Consider the following 22003-nt stretch of genomic DNA (forward strand, 5'->3'; position numbering starts at 1 on the left):
GAAAACATCTTCCAAGGTAACATTACAGTTTTTTGATGATCACTAGCTGACATTTGAATGTTATAACTGCATAGTCGACTTGTGCAAGACTTGTGCTAAAGTCTCTCAAATCATGAACCTGCTGTTTGCAGATGGTGTTCCTAGTGCCATAATATCCAACCTTTGCTGTCAATGTGGCCAAAAATAACCTAATTTTATTTCTGACTTTTAGTGGAAGCCTGATAAACTCTAGTTAGGTTGTAGTCTCAGTTCATTGAATTGGTGAAATATGCAGGACGTGTGAGAAGAAGTAGGCCTCTGTAAGTTCAGATACATGTTGTGTTTCTGTTGATACATTGTGAACAAAACACTACAACCTCCACAAAACTGAGGTTCACTCCCTTTCATACTAAAACCTCTTTGCACATTTAAAGTCTCAGTCAAGGCTAAAAAAAACAATCATTCTGTTTGTATAAACATGGATGACAAAATCAGAACATGAGATGTCGATAGTTTTTGGCATACTGAACAATGAATTTCAGATTACTTTTTCTTCTTTCAAATGGAGATACATCATTTTGGAAACAGACTTCAGATATTGGAACTGTGTACATTTCATTACCATGAATAACCTCCCACTGTAACCCTGCCCCCCCTCTAGTGAACTATGGCCCTGTCCAGCAGTCGAGATTCGGTGTTGGTTGGTGACTCCAGCCTGCAGGACTGGGAAGTGATTGGCTCCGGGGGGTTTGGAAAAGTCTATAAAGCCAGGCATCTTCAGTGGAGATGTGAGGTGGCTGTTAAACTGCTTCATAACGATGGCGGGTAACTAACTAGTCACAAAGAGATTTCTGTTGACTGCAAATAACCATAAATTGTTACCAGTGCGTCTAACCGACACACGTCACACACAGGTTGGGCATGTCCCGGCTGCTGCGTGAGAAGGACCTGATGGTGAAGGGAAACAGCCCATTCATCGTCCAGGTGTTTGGGGTTTTCCAGGTCCAGCCGCCCTTCTATAGGTCCCCACAGCTCAGCTTGGTCATGGAGTTCATGGAGAGAGGATCCCTGGCCTCCCTGCAGGTAACCTTTCTAGGTGGAAGTTTAAATATGTAGGTAGTACTTTTAGATATGTAGGTAGTATACCTATATATAAACTTCTATCAGAAGTCTACCTACCAGAGCCCGACCAATATGGGATTTTTAGTAGTAGTACCTGTATAAACTTCTATCAGAAGTTTAGATATAGGTACGAACATAACTAACTACAAACCTACCAACCTACCTACATACTTCCCTAACTCTCCACCTCCTCCTACCTACCTACTTTCATACCTTGTACCTACCCACCTGCCTTCCTACTTACCTTCCCTCCTAGCCAATTACTGGGTATGTGACATCTACCTACAGATCGTCCTACAGACCTCTTTTATTCTGTCCTGCACCAAGATGATTTTTTATTGTCCTTTTCCCACACATTATGGGAAAAAAACTAGATTTTTTGTCCCCTCCCCCCACAGAACAGCTTGCATGGAACCCTGCCCTGGCCGCTGGCCTTCAGACTAGCTCACGAAGTCGCTCAAGGCATGAACTTCCTCCATACCTTCTCCGTCCTTCACCTGGACCTGAAGCCCCATAATGTACTGCTGAATGGCAGCCTCAATGCCAAGGTGAGTCCCACACTCATACTGCTGAGGTTCATACTCAGTGGTGTAGTGGTCGCTGGAGAAGTATGTGTATATATATATATATATATATATATATATATATATATATATATATATATATATATATATATATATATGTATATATATATATATATAATCCATATAAAAAAACATGTTTTACCCGAAATGAAACGTTCAGGTTTTGTGTCGGTCGGTGGCTCTGAAAAATTATGGGCGGTACGGTGGCGCAGTCGGTAGCGCTGTCGCCTCACAGCTAGAAGGTCCTGAGTTCGATTCTCGCCTGGGACGCTGTGTGCGCTGGGGTTGTGTTCCCCCCCATATCTTCAGTGCCTACTGCCCAGGTGGGCTATCTCGTCGAAAGGGCCTTTCTGTGTGGCGTTTGCATGTTCTCCCCGTGCTCCCCAGGGGGTTCCTCCGTACATAAACCCCCCCACTAAAAACATGCAGAAGATCATCATCGTCATCCGACCAGTGATGACAACATCCGAAGTTGGTCCCCGGGCGCTGGAAAGAAAAAGCGACCACTGCTCCTGGCCTGCCCCCCGGAGGAAAGGACAAGCCTGGATGGGTCAAATGCAGAGGACATATTTCACCGGCCACCGTCAGCATGAGTGTGTGTTTGTGGCCGCATGCATGTGTTGGGTGTGTTCGTGTGACAATAAAAGACGGGCTTGTCCGTCTACTAACTACTGCCTGCCTACAATGGCTAACCGGAGCTAATGTTAAATTGCGTGTAGGGCAAGTCCCTTTATAATATCTGTGTCGTTTCACCTTTGATTGAAAAATGCTTCCACCTGATTAAAGAAAACATGTAATATTTGATGTAATACATAAAACATCAGTCAACATCAGATAATGTATTGTCTTTAATCAGGTGGAAACACACAGACAGATAGCCTAATGGTTTATAGTGGACAGACTTCCCATGTCTGCCCATTCACTTCAATAGAACTCTCCCCAATGCCAAATTTGTTACAGCTTTGCCACTAACATGACAGTAAAGCCGTTTTCACACATGCGCTTTTTACCGGTAAATGACCGGAATGCGGTCTAATGCCTTCATGTGTGAAAGTTGTTTTCCGGTATAAGCGCGACCCCGTCATCGCGGACATTTCACCAGTTCCTAGCTTGTCAGAAGAGCGGTATGGCTCCTTCATGTGTGGGCGTGCGGTGCTCCCCCCCCTCCCCTCTCTGCTCGCTCTCTGGCCAGAGTCCTTCAGTCCAGCCCGACAGGGTGTGTCCCTGTCGGACAGCGAAAATGGCAGCGGCTTGAGTCTTGCAAGCCGCCCAACGCTTGTAGAGAAAGCAAATGCACGAAGCGAAATGTGGAAGTATTTTGCTTACGTTGCCGACAGCGAAGGCAAGCCCGGACACATCAAACGAAGCCAGTCTGTAAAAAGTGCTTCAACGCGACGCAGGTGAACGGATAAACATCGAACCAGCCAGGCTATTTCTCTCCGACAGGGATCCCTACTTCTTCAAAGATTTCAGTTCAAAGACTGGTTAGCGAATGTGAAGGATACAACATACATGCCCTCTTAATAATAATAATAATAATAATGCATTTTATTTCAAAGCGCCTTTCAGGTCACTCAAGGACACTTTACAGGGTAAAATCAGAAGCAGAGCAACAGGCAAGCAAACAGTATAAAATATAAAAAGAGTGGAAGGGAAATAAAATAGAACAAAAATAAAAAACTAAACAATAAACAGAGAAAACACCATGGACATTACAGGGAATAAGCTAATTTGAAGAGATGAGTTTTGAGGCTGGATTTGAACAGGGGGAGGGTGTCAATGTTGCGAATGTCAGGAGGGAGTGAGTTCCAGAGTTTGGGAGCAGAGCGGCTGAAAGCTCTGCTCCCCATGGTGGTGAGCCGGGCAGAAGGGACAGAGAGATGGATGGAGGAGGAGGATCTGAGGGAGCGGGTAGAGGTGGCAGTGTGGAGGAGGTCAGACAGATAAGGAGGGGCGAGGTTGTGGATGGCTTTGAATGTGTGCAGGAGGATTTTAAAGTCGATGCGGAATTTAACTGGGAGCCAATGAAGTTGCTGTAGGACAGGGGTAATGTGATGGAAGGAGGGGGTTTTGGAGATGATGCGGGCGGCTGAGTTCTGGACCAGTTGGAGCTTATGGAGGGATTTCTGAGGGAGACCAAAGAGGAGGGAGTTACAATAGTCGATGCGGGAAGTCAAACGAGTGTTATTTATTGTGTGACAAGCGAACTTATTTCACCATCAGAGTTTTGCCGACCCCCAAAATAAGGAGGATTCCCCATCCAAGTGCACACGTCACTCCCCACCCGCTCTGCAGTGCCGCCTGCCCCCCAACATACAGGCTATTTGACGACTATATTCACACATGCGAGCGCTCAGGTGTGAAGGGAAATTCCGGGAAATGGCCGATATTGATATCAGTCTCTCCCCCTGTCTCTCCCTCTCCTCTCTCTCCCTCCCTCTCCTCTCTCTCCCTCTCCTCAGTCGTGCTCCCCCTCTCCTCTCTCTCCCTCTCCCTCAGTCTCTCTCGTGACTTTGTGTGTGTGTGAGTGAATTTTTGACATGGGATTTATGACATCACTGATGATGCCATCAGTGGGATTTATGACATCACTGATGATGTCTTGTGGTGAGAGAGGAGGACATCTGCTCAGTCTAGGATAAAGAACCCCCCCCCCCCCCCCCCCCCCCCCCCGTAGGGAATTCTTCAGGAGTCAAGACGTTGGTGGTGGACTGGAGAGGTGGGTGGGGGGAAACACAGCTCCAGAGAAGACGATCGGCCCAGGTACAGCCACCACTAAGGTGAACGGCCAGGCAGAGGCTGATGACGCGCTGACCATGGCTACATATACTGCCACGTCATAGGCTCAGCAGCGACGTCATATTGACAGGGGCTGATTGGCTATTGAGGATGGGGTGATGAGTCACAAGACGCACGTCATAACAGATGTCACACTTGACTTATGTTGAGAGTTGATGGCTATTGTGATATGAGCTAACGTGACTGGGCTCCATCTTGAAACTCAGTCGAGACCAACATTTCAAACATGAGAGACCAGTGGCAAAACAAGCAAGCTTTATTCACTAATTTTGGTGTAATAACACCGTGGTAAGATGACCCTCTTCTTGTGGTGAGAGAGGAGGGCATCTGCTCAGTCTAGGATAGAGAATCCCCCAAAAGTTGTTGTTGAAATAAAGAGAGGCCATTATTGTGTGTCTCTCTCTCTCTCTCTTAGGTCTATTGTGTGTCGCTCTCTCTTAGGTTAGACTGGTTTGATGACATACTGAGTTATGAGGAGGTGGCCGCTGCACCCTCAGATGAAATGTTCATAGAAATAACTCTCTCTCTCTCTCTCTCTCTCTCTCTCTCTCTCTCTCTCTCTCTCTCTCCAGCTGACGGATTTTGGACTTGCCAGGTATACCCAGACCGTCATGTCCAAGAAGGACAGCAAAGATGTAGCAGGAACGCTAAGCTACATGCCACCGGAGGCCTTTGATCTATCTTTCTCCCCGACCCGCTCCTCAGATATCTACAGGTGAAGGAACAGCACTGATCAATGATACTTCTCAAGTCTGTTTAACTGAGAACAACCAGCTCTGTAATGAGCCAAAACACGACCAAACATGCCACAATGACACCCGCTAAATCGTCAGAGTGGATTAATGAAATAGCTGTAAATACATTAGTGTTGGCTTGTCTGGGCTGTGATCTATAATTAACTAGATAACGTTAGCTTACTTGCTAATGCGGCTAGCTAATATAGAGCATATACCACCCAGAAGCTCCGCTAACATAACATAACCGTCTTGTGTGGATAATGGAACAGTTGTAAATATGCCTAACGTTACTACCATCGTGCTTATGGAAGATTGTTTGACTGCAGTAACAGATAAAGTGTTCAGAAATGCCCAGGTTTGAGGCTTGGGACAGGGAGTGAGCGAATGGGAAGGGCTGTGCTGAGCCTGGAACGGGAGCCCGGTGTAGCTGCTCCATTACCTGGTGTAGCAGGTATGGAACCACCGTAAATCTAGCGATCGGGTGGGGAAAGTGTTCAAGCAGAGCTTGATAAAAACCAACAGTCCAGGGCAGGCAGGACAAATGTTCTACTAGCCCAATGCATAGACTTGTAGCTATCAGTCTATCTCAAGGTAACGTTAACGCTAGCTACTCCCCGCTCCCCGCAGCCATCGCAAGCCAAAACACAACCAAACATGCCACAGTAACATCCAGTAATTAGTCCATAATCCTTCCCGGCCGTCTCGAGGCTGATAAGACCGATAAATTGTCCAGGATGCCGTTTGAAAGTGAGTTGTCCGTTAAACACTAACAACCCATCTCAGAATGGACTGGGATAGCCATTAGCTCTGTAGCTGTTGTTGTAGTCTAGCGCAAATGTAAGGAGCCATATGATTGGCTGAAAGCAAACACACCTGATTGGCTGATGAATCTGTCAATCAGAATCACATTTGATTGACAGCTTTATCAGCCAATGGTGACATTCGTTGACCTGCACGTCAGGGGAGTCTCAAAATTCACCACACAGATTTCTCTCACAAATGTAGACAGAGGTTCACAAATGAGAAGCAGTTTGTAAATGCACATTCAGCAATTGGCATGATCTGTGAATTTATATTACAAGTGTGCCTCAAAATAATATTTGTGAAGCAGAGCGTGTGCATTTCCGAATTTATATTACAAGTTTGCATTAAAATTACATTTGTGAACCAGAGCGTGTGCATTTGCGAAACAGATTGTGTGCATTAGTGAGTCCGAAATACAACTGCGAACCAGAGAATGTGCATTTGTAAAACAGATCGGCCTCTATCTTCCCAAAAGCGCTAATTTTGCATTTGCGCTCGTTTAACGCCGTGCGCAATACAAATTGGGGGCAGACACAAGCGCATGCTTGTGATAATTGTACTGGGCATTGGCTGCCCCATGCCAAAGCAGGCGTTTCAGCGCTAAAATGTTGGATAGATGGCATTACCCTATCGTCAGCAGCGCGCAATTTCTTTGCGCTTAGAGCTTTGAAAAGGACCTCTTACGCGCAAATACCTCTCTGCGCTGGGCGCTCTGCACGGAGATTACGGCTGCGCTCCCAGCGCAGAGAGGTATTTGCGGAGTGAAAAGTGGAATTCCTTTTGGATATGTCATTACGCACAGCCTTGCCACGCCAAGACATCAAATTATGCTGCTAAAATTGGGTATTAGCAGATAATTCAGTGAGGCAATCAACTATAACTCACTGAGAAACTTTTATCACATCGCAAAGAGGGAAATTCATTGAGAAAACTTGTGGGACAATGGACAAAGGCTATTTACCTTCATAACACGAAGGGTCATTGGCACCACAGACGATCTGTCAATAAGCTCCCTCTGTCCTCGCACGAGTGAACACTCTATTACGCATAGAGAGAATTACAGCATATTGCATGCCTCGGCGAGGCAACCTCGTGTAAACAACCGAGACGGGAATCGGATTGGTTTTGATTGATGTAATGCACAGCCTGCCTGGCCACGCCTGTGAATAATTCTGGTAGATAAGACCGCCCAAATCCCGTTTGCGCAGGCATTTTGGGGCGCAGATGATTTTTGGCAGAATTGGCACGGCTCTAATTTGCGCTTGCGACAGATGCCGTGAACGTTTCCGCATGCCTGCCGAGAATTGCATCCCCAACATATTTCGGGGCTGTTTTAACTTAGAAATCAGGGAGGTCACGTCTACCAGACAATTATATCACTTTGAATCAGTTACATTTCTGTATAAATCATTACAAGTATGCTCCAGTGAGGTGGGGATGTTTTGTTTTGCTGCTCGGCGGGGGAGCAAAACTCGGCAGAACACCTGGCGGACGGCGCAAGGCGGAATGCTAACGTCCGTGCCTTAAGGCACGCGCAAACAGTGCGCAAAGCGCTATTTAGGGATAGCGCCTGTCGGAAGATAGAGGCCATCGTGTGCATTAGTGAGTCTGAAATACAACTGCGAAACAAAGCATGTGCATTCGTGAAAAACCCTGCGAGAGTTCATTAGCTATGAGACTGTTCTAAGCCCACAGCCTGTCTGCCTGTCTGTCTGTCTGTCTGCCTGTCTGTCTGTCTGCCTGTCTGTCTGTCTGTCTGTCTGTCTGTCTGTCTGCCTGTCTGTCTGTCTGTCTGTCTGCCTGTCTGCCTGCCTGTCTGTCTGCATGTCTGTCTGCCTGTCTGTCTGTCTGCCTGCCTGTCTGCCTGTCTGTCTGCCTGTCTGTCTGTCTGCCTGTATGTCTGTCTGTCTGTCTGTCTGTCTGTCTGTCTGTCTGTCTGTCTGCCTGTCTGTCTGCCTGCCTGTCTGTCTGTCTGCCTGCCTGTCTGCCTGTCTGTCTGCCTGTCTGCCTGTCTGTCTGTCTGTCTGCCTGTCTGCCTGTCTGTCTGTCTGCCTGTCTGTCTGCCTGTCTGTCTGTCTGTCTGCCTGTCTGTCTGCCTGTCTGCCTGTCTGTCTGCCTGTCTGTCTGTCTGCCTGTCTGTCTGTCTGTCTGCCTGTCTGTCTGTCTGTCTGTCTGCCTGTCTGTCTGTCTGTCTGTCTGTCTGTCTGTCTGTCTCTCTGTCTGTATGTCTGTCTGTCTGTCTGTCTGTCTGTAGCTATGTATGAAGTGCAGATAGTGTTTGTTGTGGTGTTGCTGATCAAGCTGTGTTCCTCCCTCTCTCTTTTAGCTATGGCATACTTCTGTGGTCCATTGTCACGGGGAAACAACCATATCCCGGTGAGTGATCATTCTGTTTATAGCGTACCACAGGGATGACGTATTTTTGTAGGCTTAACCACAAATTGCTGCCATTTTGGTTTTAGAATGGGGATTTCACTTACATGCATAAAATAAGGTATGTGGTTAACAAAAGTTTATGGGAAGGTGATTTTGGGTTCAGCAGGATAATCTTCACAAACGTGAATAACTCTGATGACTTTTGAAGTGTTTTTTAAAAAAAAATGCGTAAAAAAATAACGCATTTACGTTCCAAAACTCATAAAAGGTATTCACGTTTGTGACGTAGTACTGCAGGAATCGCAGTGTTTAACTTAATGTGAGACAGACTCTTAATTACATTTTTCAATGCGTAGACAACATCGGAGATATATTTCAGAAAGCAATTCTCCACTCCATGAAAACACCTTCAATGCAGCCTGTTTAAAACCATACGATCGTTTTAACCAGGCTAGATGTTCCAGGTAGCTTCTAAACAAGAGCTGCTCTGCGAGCGACACAGACGTAGCACTTGGGGCCTGGGTGGGTAAGGTCCATGTTGTGTCTGTGTACATACAGAACATCTGAGTGATGTCTGGATATCTTCAGGAGTTCACTGCTTGTGCCAATGCCATTGCTCAATCCTGAACTAGAGGAGTAACATTTACTCTATAGTTCAAGTGACTGTTTCTAGGATGAAAATAGTTGCCTTGTGGATACAGAAGCAACAAGGCCACCATGGTGCACTTCTTAACCCTCACTACTGTCCTCCAGATGCCAAGCCCAGCTTGGTGCGGCTCCTTGTCCCGGAAGGACAACGCCCCAAGCTGGCTGAGATCAACCAAGATCAGACTCCAGGGCTGAGGAGGCTGGTGAAGCTCATGGAGAGCTGCTGGGGGCAGATACCCACTGAAAGGCCCTCCTCCATCGGTGAGGAAGCCCCTTCCATGAGCCTGCTGGAACTGAAGAGCTAACCAGAGAATGGATTTGAGAAACAGAATAGTATCATTTTTATTTCCTTAGTAGAAAGACATTGTGCTATCTCTAATGTCTTTGATTATGGCAGTGGTTCCCAAACTTAGGGTCGCGACCCTAAGTGGGGTCACCTGGAATTCAAATAGTCGCCTGAAAAAACAAAACAAAAATTACACGACACAATTTAATATTACCGAAGATGATTACAGTCACTTGCGATTTTATATATATTTCCGTTTTGAGTTTAAAGTGATACTCTCTAAGATTTCAGTTTTGTTCTCTTGGGTGACACCTATGGCGGTGGGTGGTAATTGCAGGTAAGATCCAAACAGTGTAATGTCACATAATGTCACTCTATACTGCAAAGGCTTCATCCAAATCGACATAGCCTCAATCAATATTGTGAGTGACTCTTTTTTTTTAGAGAAAAATATTTTAGATTATAAATTGAAATCAGGATTCTGAGAATAAAGTCAGAATTCTGAGATTAAAGGCAGAATTCGAAGTTACTGTCGAATTCATCACTGACAATGTAACTGATGATATTATCAATGCTCTACCGGAATTTGAAATGTCTCAGGTCCCTAGATTTTTGTGACGTCAAAATAGGGTCACAAGCCAAAAAAGTTTGGGAATTATTACTGGATATTATTATTATTAATGGTTTGAATAATTATTGGATTATGGTGATGTCCTATACATGCATGCTTCACCTTCCACACTGAAGCTGCTTGATGCAGTATTTCACAGTGCTCTGTGTTTTATTACTGGTGAGGTTTCACACTCATCATTGTGTTTTACATGAAAAAGTGGGTTGGCCTCCTCTTACTGTTAGAAGAGATCACCATTGTATTTTATTTATTCATAAGGCCTTGTGTTGCAAGCTTCCATTGTATTTGAATTGACTTTTAAATGTCAGTGCTTCAGGATATATCAGACACATTAGATTTGTCATTCCACATATGAATACTGAGTCAGGAAAGACCATGTTCACTTTTATGCTCCTGATAGATGGAACCAGCATCAGGACTCACTCAAACTGGACTGACTGCTCTACATAGAGACGTCCTCTTATTTGTCGGCATCTGTGATTTTCGTGTGATTTTTATTGTTTTATATGTAGCGTAATTTTGTAATTGTTGTATATGTTCTTCTCATGGGCGTCCTTGAAAAAAAGAGCTTGCTCACAAATTAATGGGCCCTGTATAAAGAACGGTTAAATAAATAAAAAGTAAATAAATTGAATAGAATAGGCAGCCTCTGCTTGGATAAATTGATCAAAACTACTGATATATTTTACAGACTGCAAAACGGAGAAAATTAATAACATTGTAATACTGACTTAAAGCGATTTAGCTGTAAGCTGCTTTTTTTTTTAATGTATTTTATTTATAGCATTTTTGAGTTTAACACAACAAAATCAGACAAAAGACAAGACAAGGAAAACAAAAACAAACAACAAGACAACTGCCATATCAAAAAAGTGCTCATATGCATATCAGTCCATAGAGTAGTGCAAAGTCCAGTTTGTCCACAGATTTGTTGAAGACCAGAGAATGAGTCCACAGAACCAAAAATCCGTGCAGAGTCGAGGAAAGTCCAGAGACCGGGTAGGAAAGTTCAGGTTAGATTAAATCCCAGCAGTTCAACTTTCAGTACAAAACAGAACAAAATTAAGTCACAGGTTGACTCCTCCTCTCATTTTTAACATGTTCAATAAATGGTCCCCATATTCTGAGAAACTTATGGTGAGTGTTGGACAGAGTATACCGAATTTCTTCAAGATATAGACAGGACACCATGTCATTTAACCACTTCTTGAAACAAGGAGGGGAAACTGATTTCCACTCTCTCAGAATAACCCTTTTTGCTATGACCATACCAAACATGAGGGCTTGTTGTAAGGCTCGAGGAAGAGTCAAAGAGTGTTCAGAGCAACCCAGTATCACATCAAGACCGTCTGGAATGAAATCTGTACTATATATTTCACTGTACAACTGAAAAATACACTCCCAGAAATGTTTGAGTTTAGGGCAAAACCAGAATAGATGACCCAGGGTCCCATCCCCTGATTTACATTTGTCACAGAGAACAGAGACAGAAGGAAAGATTCTGTTCAGTTTGGTCTTAGAAAAGTGCAGCCGGTGTATGACTTTAAACTGAATGAGTTGGAGTCTAGCATTAATAGAGCATGATTTTATTCTTTCCAGACCCTCCTCCCATAGCTCATCTGAAATTTCCCCACCAATATCCTTAATCCATGCCTCTTTTATATGGTGAGAGGAGGTTGGTAAAGAAAATAGATCTACAAATTGTGAAATTAAGTGTTTAGAGGTAGGCAATCTGGTCATGAGTTCAAAAAAATAACATTGTTCAGGCATCCTCTCAAAGTGAGGGAGAGACTGTCTGACAAAGTTTCTAATTTGCAAATACCGGAAAAAGTGACTAGAAGGGAGACCAAATTTCACCTGAAGTTCAGCGAAGGATGCAAATTGCTCGTTAATGTATAAGTCCCTTACTCTGGGCAAGCCCTTATCTGACCACTGTGAAAAAACAACATCCATCAGACCTGGCTTAAAACAGGGATTATTACAAATAGGGGCATAAATGGACAGTTCTGGAAGGTTCAGCACTTTCTTGATTTGCCTCAAAATCTTGAATGAATTCCAAAGAATAAAGTCATCCTTCAATTGCCTGATAGGAACATTCGGTTTGGAAAATAAAATGGCTGCTACAGAGGACCCAATCAGTGACACTGCTTTGCAAGATTCAATCTCAGGCCATCTGGGGTGAATTTCACTCGACTGCCCATTCACAGCTGGAGAATAATTCCAGAAAACCCATGCTCTAGCATTACATGCCCAGTAATAATGTCGAAAGATAGGGAGACCCAGGCCACCCTCCACTGTAGGCTTCTGTAGATGCGCCTTGGAGATACGGGGGGGCTTGTAGGCCCAGATAAAGGGCATAATGATGGCATCTAGCATTTTAAAGAAGGAAGCGGTGAGAAAGAGTGGCACATTCTGAAAAATATAGATAAATTTAGGGAGCACTACCATCTTAATAATATTGACACACCCTATTAAAGAAAGGGGGAGGAGTTTCCATTTCTCTATCATAGTTTTGAGCTTATCAATCAGATCCAAATAGTTAAGTTTAAAAAGAAGCTTTGGGTTTCTGGGGATATTAATCCCCAGGTACGTAAAGTGATTAGTGGTCATTTTAAAGGGTAGCTTATCAAGGAAGACAGAGTCAAGGCCGTCTGACAAAGGCATGAATACACTTTTTTCCCAGTTAATAGTAAAGCCGGAGAGCTGTCCGAAATTGCTAATCAGATCAAGAAGGGGAGAGAGGGATGTCCTAACGTCTGACAGGGTCAGGATCACATCATCTGCGTACAATCCAATGGTGCTATCAGATGTTCCGCAGCTTATTCCAGTAATTAGGGGGCTTGCCCTAATAGCAATGGCCAGAGGTTCGAGAGCGAGCGCAAAGAGCATGGGCGAAAAGCAACAGCCCTGTCTAGTCGAGCGATGCAGCAAAAACGGGGGTGATCTATCGTGATTAGTCAGAACACAAGATTTGGGGCAAGCATAAAGCATTTTTATCAAAGTCATAAATTTCTCGCCAAAACCAAACTTTTCAAGTGTAGCAAACATGTACCTCCACTCAATCTGGTCAAAAGCCTGCTGCGCATCCAACGAGATAACAGCAGAGTGGGGTAGTTTAGTGGAGTACATTGTATTCAACAAGCGTCGGGTGTTAGAGAAGGGGCATCTCTCCGGGATGAACCCGGTTTGATCAGAGTGGATTAAAGTACCAATGTGTTTGTTTAAACGGTTTGTTAAAACTTTCGCGATAATCTTTTGATCACTATTTAATAAGCTTAAAGGACGATAGGATGTCACATTAGTGTCATCGCTGCCTTTTTTCAATAATAGACAGATGTGAGCATCATATAAAGTACTAGGAAAAATACCATCTTTCACAGAGCAATTTACCATCCGGAGTACAAGGGGGGCGATTGTGTCTATATGTGCTTTGTAAAATTCTATTCCAAACCCATCCGGGCCGCAGGCCTTGCAATTAGGAAAGGAGCGAATGGCAGTTCTGATTTCGTCCAGCGTAAAATCAGAGTCCATATCCTGAATTGCATCTTCACTAAGAACTGGAATGTCGAGCTCATTTAGAAAATCAGCTACATCCGCATCAGTGGCTTTAGATTTAGAAGAATATAACTGACTATAAAAAGTAAAAAAAGTGTCATTGATTGACTTAGGATCAGTTATCAGCTGTCAAGTGGGAGAAGAAATTTTATGTATCGCCCGATCAGCTTGTACACCTTTCAACTGTCTGGCGAGCATTCTATCAGCTTTATCACCCAACTCAAAATGCTTCTGTTTAAGCTTACGGATATAGATTCCAACCTGTTCCCCAAGAATATGGTTGTACTCATATTTAATTTTTAAGATGGCATTAAGGGTGTCCTCGGAGTTTGTGTTGCGGTAAGTATCTTCCAACGCGGACAACTCAGCCTCGATGTCAGAAAGACGCCTCAGCCTGGACCTTTTACTAGAGGATTGGTACGAGATGATGTGACCCCTCATCACTGCCTTAAACGTCTCCCAAAGGATTGAATCTGAGACTGCGCTATTGTCATTTATGAGCAGAAAATCTGAGATTTTGGCTACTATGTAATCACGGAAAGACTCGTCTGATTGGAGAGAAGGGTTATATTTCCAATTATAGTGAGGTGCTTGGAGGTTGAAATCTATTTTCACTGAAAGAGGGGCGTGGTCGGAAACTAAGATACTATGATAAGTTGAATTGATTACATTTGAAATGAGGTTAGAGTTAACTAGAAAATAGTCTATTCTGGTAAAGGTGCCGTGTACAGGAGAGAACAAAGAATAATGCTTCTCTGAGGGGTGCTGCACCCTCCATATGTCAACTAGGTCCATTGATTTTGCAAGTTCGTTAAGAACTGGGACAGATTTTAATGGTGAGGGCACTTTGGTTGAAGATCGATCTAATTTAGAATCAAAATAGCAGTTAAAGTCCCCGCCAGTGATTATATTATGATTGTTGTATTCGGCAATAAGATTGAACACTTTACAGAAAAAATCAGGGCTGTCAAAGTTAGGGGCGTAAATGTTTAAGAGAGCTAAGGGAAAGTTGTTAATTGTACCTGTAACAAGAATATATCTCCCACCTGGGTCAGTGACCATGGACTTGAATACAAACGGTATATTTTTGCGGATGAGAATAGCAACCCCTCTTGCCTTAGAAGAAAAGGTGGATTGGTACACTTGTGACACCCATATAAATCTCAAACGTCTCTGTTCTGTTGGTTGGATGTGGGTTTCCTGTAAAAAAAATAATATCAGAGGACAGGGACTTTAAATGCGTGAATACTTTCCCTCTCTTAAGGGCCCTACCAAGACCTCTACAGTTCCAGGAAATAAAAGTGATGGGACTCATTCCTGGTCTAAATGTATGATTATCCAACATTTAAAGGACAAAACAGAAGGGACTGAAGTTTGACGTGTAACATATACAGTACTGGCAGTGTAGTGGACAACATAAACATATACCCCAAAATAAACCCAAACCACAGCAAAAAGTAGGCTGCGCATCCCTCTATCTATAGGGAAAGCTGCTGGGTAACCGAGCAAGTGCACTATAGCTGTGCACGCACACACAAACCAAACTAACAGCACCGTGAGCTCCTCCAATAGGTAAAATAGAAAACAATTAACTGCACCTTAAAAAAAAAAAAAAAAAAGGAATGCAGTATGACTTGGTCATGACCTGAAGATATGGGAGTGTCATACCTGATGTAAACAGTATATATATATATATATATATATATATATATATATATATATATATATATATATATATATATATATATATATATATATATTTTACCCACACCGGACAAAATCCTTATCCCTGAGTAATATAATTACAAAATTAGAAATCCCGGTGAATAGTGTTATACTGTATCAAAATAAATGTTAAGTGCGTGACCGTCTCCCAAACCTACTGTTATTCATTATAACGTTATATGAATTAAGCGGCCAAGTGCTAAATCAAAATAGTCTAATATAGCTGCATCTTAAGGCAAACGCCATATGTATTTAGATGTCACATATCGTCAGTCATTGGCCTGTTATGGAGTTGGCAAACCGTTCAGCATCCGCTGGTGTCTCAAAGACGTTGACTGCGTTGTTGTGGGCAACATGGAGTTTGGCTGGAAAGCGCAGAGAACACTTAGCACCGGCATCAACGAGCCTCTTCTTCACGCTGTTGAAGGACTGCCGCAGGGTCATCACTTCGGCCATGTAGTCAGGGAATATCGATACTCTTCCTCCGTGGTACATCAATGGTGCACTCTCACGGCTGAGCCGAAATATGTTGATCACGTCGTTGTTGTTATGGACTTTGGCGATGATAACTCGTGGCCGTTCATTAGCGAGTGGTTTGGGCCTCAGGCTACGATGGGCACGGTCTATTTTGACAGAGTTATTGAAGCTCTCTTGGCCAAGCAACTCCGGGATCAGCCGCGAGACGAACTCCGTAGGGCGTCCACCTTCTTCCCCTTCTTTTATGCCCACAATTCTAATGTTGAGCCTGCGAGAGCGACCCTCCAGATCATTCACTTTAGCTTTGAGGAGGCCGTTAGCTACCTGTAGCTCCTTGCAAGTTGACTCCAGCGCCGTGATACGGTTGTCCGAGGCTGTAAGAGTCCCGTCCATGTCGTCCAAGCGCTGTTCAACATCGTGGTACCCTTTCTAGAGAGTGGACAAACATGCTTCAATTGCGTCGAAGCGTCCCTCCATTGACTTCTTCAAATCGTCCACGAGTTTTGGGACTTTGGCTAGCTCGTCTCCTTGTTTGGTAATGGCGGCTAATATAGCTTCGTTGCTAGCTGCAGCAGCCATGTTGCTACCAGGAGACGACTGCTTCGGCTGCTGGAGAGATTCCTTAGCGTCCTTTCGTGTTGGCATGATGTAAAACTAGCTCCGACCGGTTAAGGAACAGCTCAGACAGCAGACTGGCGAAAAATAATGTTCAGGTGCAGAATGTTTATAATGAAATGGAGGAGACAACACGGAGCTCCGACAAAGCACGTCTTACTCCATTACTGCTCACGAGCGCCCCCTGTAAGCTGCTTTTTACTGGCTATCTACTTTTATAAACCGAATCAGAACAGGTTCTGACTAAAATGGTTGAGAATTAGCAGGACATTAAGAACAAAATTCAGAATTATTGTTAGAAGAATCCAAAATGTGGCGCTTGGTATGAAATCTTCTCTCTTGCTCTGTTGTTTGCAGACTGCACAGATGTGACAGAGGAGCTCTTTAAGAAGGCCAAGCCAGGAATGATATATGAAAAATCAATACAACAAGCAATTCTGATATTTAGAACATTATTTTATATAGAGGATTTAGCATATTCAGTACAAAGCAGATCAAGTATTTATATTACCCATTCAGAGATCTCTGAGGTGGATTTTCCAGTGGTCTTTCCCTCACAGCAAAATATGTAGCAGGTCAAAAGAAGACCCCTGAAAACCGACCCCTCCCTTTTCTTTTGCCTGTGCTTTTAAAGTACATTTCCTTGGGGGCGTTTGTCTTCCGGTATGGTTCCTCCTCCATCTAGTGTCATCCTTCACTGCTGTGCTGGTATTGGTGGCCACCTACTTGACAGGCGTGTTCTTCTCCCCCTCTCTGTCCACATCCTGTGACCTGGCTTCCACTGGAGGTCACACACTAACCTTCTCCTTGAAATAGTTATCTATTGGTTCCTATCTACCAAAGCAACTGTTAATATATTTACTTTAAATTCCTATTTTCAACTTATAATTTGGGTCAGCTAATTTAGCTATTTACCTATTAAAGTCCTAGTTTAGAACATTATGTAAGGTTATTGTTAGACTAAATAAACTTAAACTATATTCTGGATATGAATCAAATTCAGCTATATTTGGGCTAATCCCAGTCTAAACTGGATTTAAACATCTTACAGTTCAGACTTACTATCCTCTTGGTCGAAAACCACCTCTAGGAGGTGTAAAAAAGAGCAAGAGGACAGTTTCTTATAGTTAAATTCAATAAATCAGAGAAAAACTCACCCCGTTTAACCCGGATGAGAAACTCTTATCAATTACCACTTATTAACTAATTCGACTATACCTTTATTTCCCATTCTATAATTACAATAATATAATAGGCTATCATTTATCTAAATATTATAGCACTCTCCTATCGTGCAGCAAGTGGGACAAATTGAAGTTATTCAAAACACAGAAATACAACATCAGACTGATCTAAACACACTCTATTCTCATAAGATAACCAATATATATTCTGCTGAGCATCCAATATTCCCAAAGACCAATGCCGGGCCGTCTGAGATTCGAATCATGGTTCCTCTCATTGGTGCTGTGTACTTGAGCATGTCTTCTTTTCTCTGTGGAAAAATCAGCGCATCTAATGTATGCTCTTAAACTTTATTTCATATCAGATATCAAAACCAGTCAGTCAATCAGTAGGATATATATGCACAATATGCATCAATATACATACAACACTGTGATGCTTCTCACAGAAACCCCTCATCCTGTGGGGGCTTTGTGGAATGTGTCTCCCACCTCCTCTGTTGATGCTCTGCAGCCATTTGTCTTAGAGAAAGCCATAAACTCTGTGTTGTTTTCCAGTCCCTATCCCAAAGTGACTAAGTGACTGAGCAGAGACATTAAAAGAATGTCCTTTTGTCAGCCGATCTCCGTGACCTCTGCCCCGACCATATCCTAAATGACCGTCCTTGTGCAGCTTATCCACCCGGCCACCTCGTCCACTAACCAGTCGGCCAAGAAGATCCTGTGTAATGTTTTCCCAGACCGGCCATAAACAGCACTAAACCTTCTAATGGTTAATTCCCATGGTCAGCACGTCTCCTAATGGAAATGGAGAAAGTTCATCATTACACAAACTCAGCCGCTCCTCCGATGACCTAGAACAGAACATTTAAACATAATTAAAGATATATTTGAATTAACAAATGACAAGATCATCTCTGTAATTGCATATTTTCATATCAGCATGCAGGGCCGCCATGCTGGAGTATCCACCTTCTGTTGAGTCCAAACTGGGCCTATGGAGGAAATGTTTGATCAAAAAAATAGAGATTGGGGAGAGAAATCTATCAATCCCCCTTTTCACACCTCCAATAGAGGTGTGAAACCACCTGCTCGTCTCATTACTCCAGTTCTATTCCTCCCTGCAACATTAACACTGTGATTTGAGTTATTTTAAACATATTCTTCAACTTGGCTCTTCATCTTGGCTCCTTATTGAATCTAACATAACCCCCAGTTAAAACCCCCCAACGACAACATTCAGTTCATTCAGTAGCATAACTGCTCCCATATTTTTCCTGGAACCCACTTAGACTACATTAAACCTCAGCACAAACACAACTTAACCCCATTAATGCATGTTATTCATTTCCAAATTCGTCATAATAATGGTTGCCCCCTTGTCCCAATTTGCACCCAAATAAGTGCATAAGACTATTTGCTTAGATCGCACTATGCAAAAATGAAACCCACATACTCAAGATTGGACCTGTGCTGCAAACATTTGATTTCACAATGTGCCTGTATTTTAGACAAAATAATTTCTTCTATTTTTATTAGTACAACAAGTACGCACGTACGGCAGATAATGTTTGAGATACTCTGTGAGTACATATCCAATTGTTTACTTTTATAATTTGATTGCAATGCACCTCATAAACAAGATGACTCCTGAGTGAACATTCACAGCTTACAGAGTGACAATGTATTGACCTTGTAGACTTGTGGCAATAAACAATGGGGCGGAGGGTAACCCCAGAAGGTGCTGTGAGTGGGGGAGGGGCGGGCTAGACCCCTGGCAGTTCACTTGAGTAATTTTGGGGATGGCATAACCCCACTAGGTAAAACAGTGAGGGCCAACATTGTTCACAAATACTCCAAACGCAAACTCAAGACTGTCTGTCCTCAGAGGGCATTGACTTATTTATAAATACTTTTAAAAACATCTCCAGCGTACTTTAAGTATAAATTTAACTATGTGTAGCTTTTCTCAAACGGAAAAATGATAGTGTATCTTACCTGGGTCTGAGCTAGTTCTTCTATAGGGACGACAGAGAGAATTTTCAAGTTAATCAACAAACCCTTCATTTATGCAAAGTTGTCAACTAAACAAACTCATCATATAACTATTGTTCTTTTATGTGTCACTGCAAACTTTCTATTCAGTACGTATTACTATATAATGATGTGCAGTATTCAGTGTTCCCCACTTCTGTACTTCCAGTCCAATCTATTTTATTTTTCATAATTTATTATATCTGAGTCAGTGTGTTTTTTGCTGAGATTTAACCTTCCATCTGGGTCCATTCTATATTCTACGCATTCATTCACCATGCATTCCACAATGTATGGGGACCCCCCTTTGGTCTAAATTAATCAAACAACTATCAATAATCATTAGATCAATTGACACCTCAAACGAGTAACAGACATCACTTCCCATATCACAGCCACACCGACAAAACACAGCACCATTTCGCCAATCTAAATATTATAATCAATGCTTTCATTCTCCATAGAAACAATGAACGTTCACGCCCCATACTATCAGCATTGTATTCCCAACCATCCACATAAAAACCCACATTCCACAAACTTCATCACACATACCAACCCACTCAAATCCTATCTGTCTGTAATTATCACACTCAAATCAACTCAAACATTCATGAACTTATCCCTAGATAATCAGCCACTTAGAGCAGCCTCCTGGTGTAATGCCTTGCAGCCTATACTACCCGAGCAGCCCCCCTTGGATCAAACTGTACATTACCAAAGTAACGCAAGACACACTCAATCACAAACATACATACGGTACATACATGCTCTCCCCTTTTCGCGCACACACACACACACACACTCTCCATTCTCCTATCAGCACAGGCATACAGACACACACATTCACCTCAAACAACACAGCGTCTCAAACCCCCCTCCCAAGAACAACAAACACAGCGTTTTTCCAAGCGGTCCACATCCAGACCTAGACGCCGTTCCATCCGGACCGAGCCCTATAACAAACAAATCATTAAATAGTTACATTTTCACGGAGCGTCTTCATTCTAACCGGCACAGGCTTTTCTAGCCTTTACGGTACTACAGGTTTATCTGTCAGGAAGCTCACAGACCAATGCATACACTGTATCTCACCACACGTGATGCTGCTCAGCCAATCTACAAATGAATCGATTCTGCCTGCTACTGCTTTACAGAGTTAACACATAGACGGACGGAGGAGAGGCAAAACTCAGAGAAATGCGAAAAGTGTGATGCGATCCTGATCATCTGTCTACATGGAAGCGCCACACATGAGCAAACACACACACACTCAAATCCAGACTGAGGGCACACACTGCCCATCGAGATGCGAAGTTTGCTTTGCTTGCGACCAACAGATAAAAGACAACCAAACAGACAGACAGACAGACTGACGGACGGACAAAAACTAAATAAAGGTTGTCGATGTCTGTTTTGATTTAACAGTCAATCATTTACTATAATTACTACAATACTGCGGTGATGATATTCAGATTCGCTTTTGTGCATAGCGTGACTTATTTCATGCAATATTAATCCCGGCTTCATGGTTGTTTTACTGTGAGCTGACTTCACGATGGCCTATTGACGCCCGTGTTCCAGGACGGCCTAGCCGCAAATTTAGGGTGCAGGGCGTAGGCCAGACCGAGGGAAAAGATCCCACGTTTTGGCCAAAAAACATGTTATTCACGCATTTTGATCAAATATCGATTCCTCAGAATTTGCTTGCCAAAGGCTCTTATTTTAAAATAACATTACCTCAGTGATCCCGCACATGCAGCCAAATATAATCAATAATCTAATAGGCTATTTGGTAACGGCAAGCCTAATGCTCAGTGAAATAGCCAAACGTCGCTTAATACTCGAATTGTTCTCCAATAAATTGAATAATTTGGAGGTCACATTCCATGACCAAATTTGCCATTTATTAACAATATTAGGCTATCTACCATTCTCCGCCTGCCAGACGGGGCGGCGTTTCCTCACAGACTTCTCCTGCCACATTCCAGAGCCCACTCAGACAGTAAAAGTGCCAGCAGAATTACACCCGCGGCCATTTGGCTGCACCCGGACCCTTGGTTAGAAGCTGCGCGCATCAACTTGTGGTGTATTTTTCCACAAACAGTTTTTTCATAAGCGTCAAAATATGGTTGATTCTATTTATATACTATACTCTTACATATTACCGTTTCACTGTGACAGGCGTCCCTGCACAGTGAATTTAAAAATCATTTACATTCATTCTCTTCTTCTCAAACTTACAGCAAAGTTATGGATCATAAAGCAGTATAACACAAAAATACAAAGGAATACTACCCCAAAATGACCTAATCTTGCATTAAATTCACCTTGTTGTTTGAATTTATAGCATAAACCTTTGTGTCTAATTTACATAGCAACATAAATTGGAAGAATCTAAAATTCAACTCAAAATATGGATATTAATATTACTATTATTAGACAAT

General features: G+C 43.0%; 1 protein-coding gene across 1 annotated transcript; it reads left to right on the top strand.

The window, feature by feature from the left end:
- Positions 1-757: 757 nt before the first annotated feature.
- On the top strand, positions 758-21150 carry LOC310791561 (receptor-interacting serine/threonine-protein kinase 3-like; the record flags this gene model as incomplete). Its single annotated transcript, XM_083653230.1, has 8 exons — positions 758-804; positions 894-1062; positions 1500-1649; positions 5057-5199; positions 8352-8401; positions 9155-9310; positions 16696-16735; positions 21141-21150. The coding sequence occupies exons 2-8, from the start codon at positions 901-903 to the stop codon at positions 21148-21150; spliced, it is 711 nt and encodes a 236-aa protein (XP_083509356.1). The 5' UTR covers positions 758-804; positions 894-900.
- Between the last annotated feature and the right edge of the window lie 853 nt (positions 21151-22003).

The sequence above is a fragment of the Poromitra crassiceps genome (assembly GCF_964638095.1).
Source record: "Poromitra crassiceps genome assembly, chromosome: 16".
NCBI classification, from domain to species: domain Eukaryota; kingdom Metazoa; phylum Chordata; class Actinopteri; order Beryciformes; family Melamphaidae; genus Poromitra; species Poromitra crassiceps.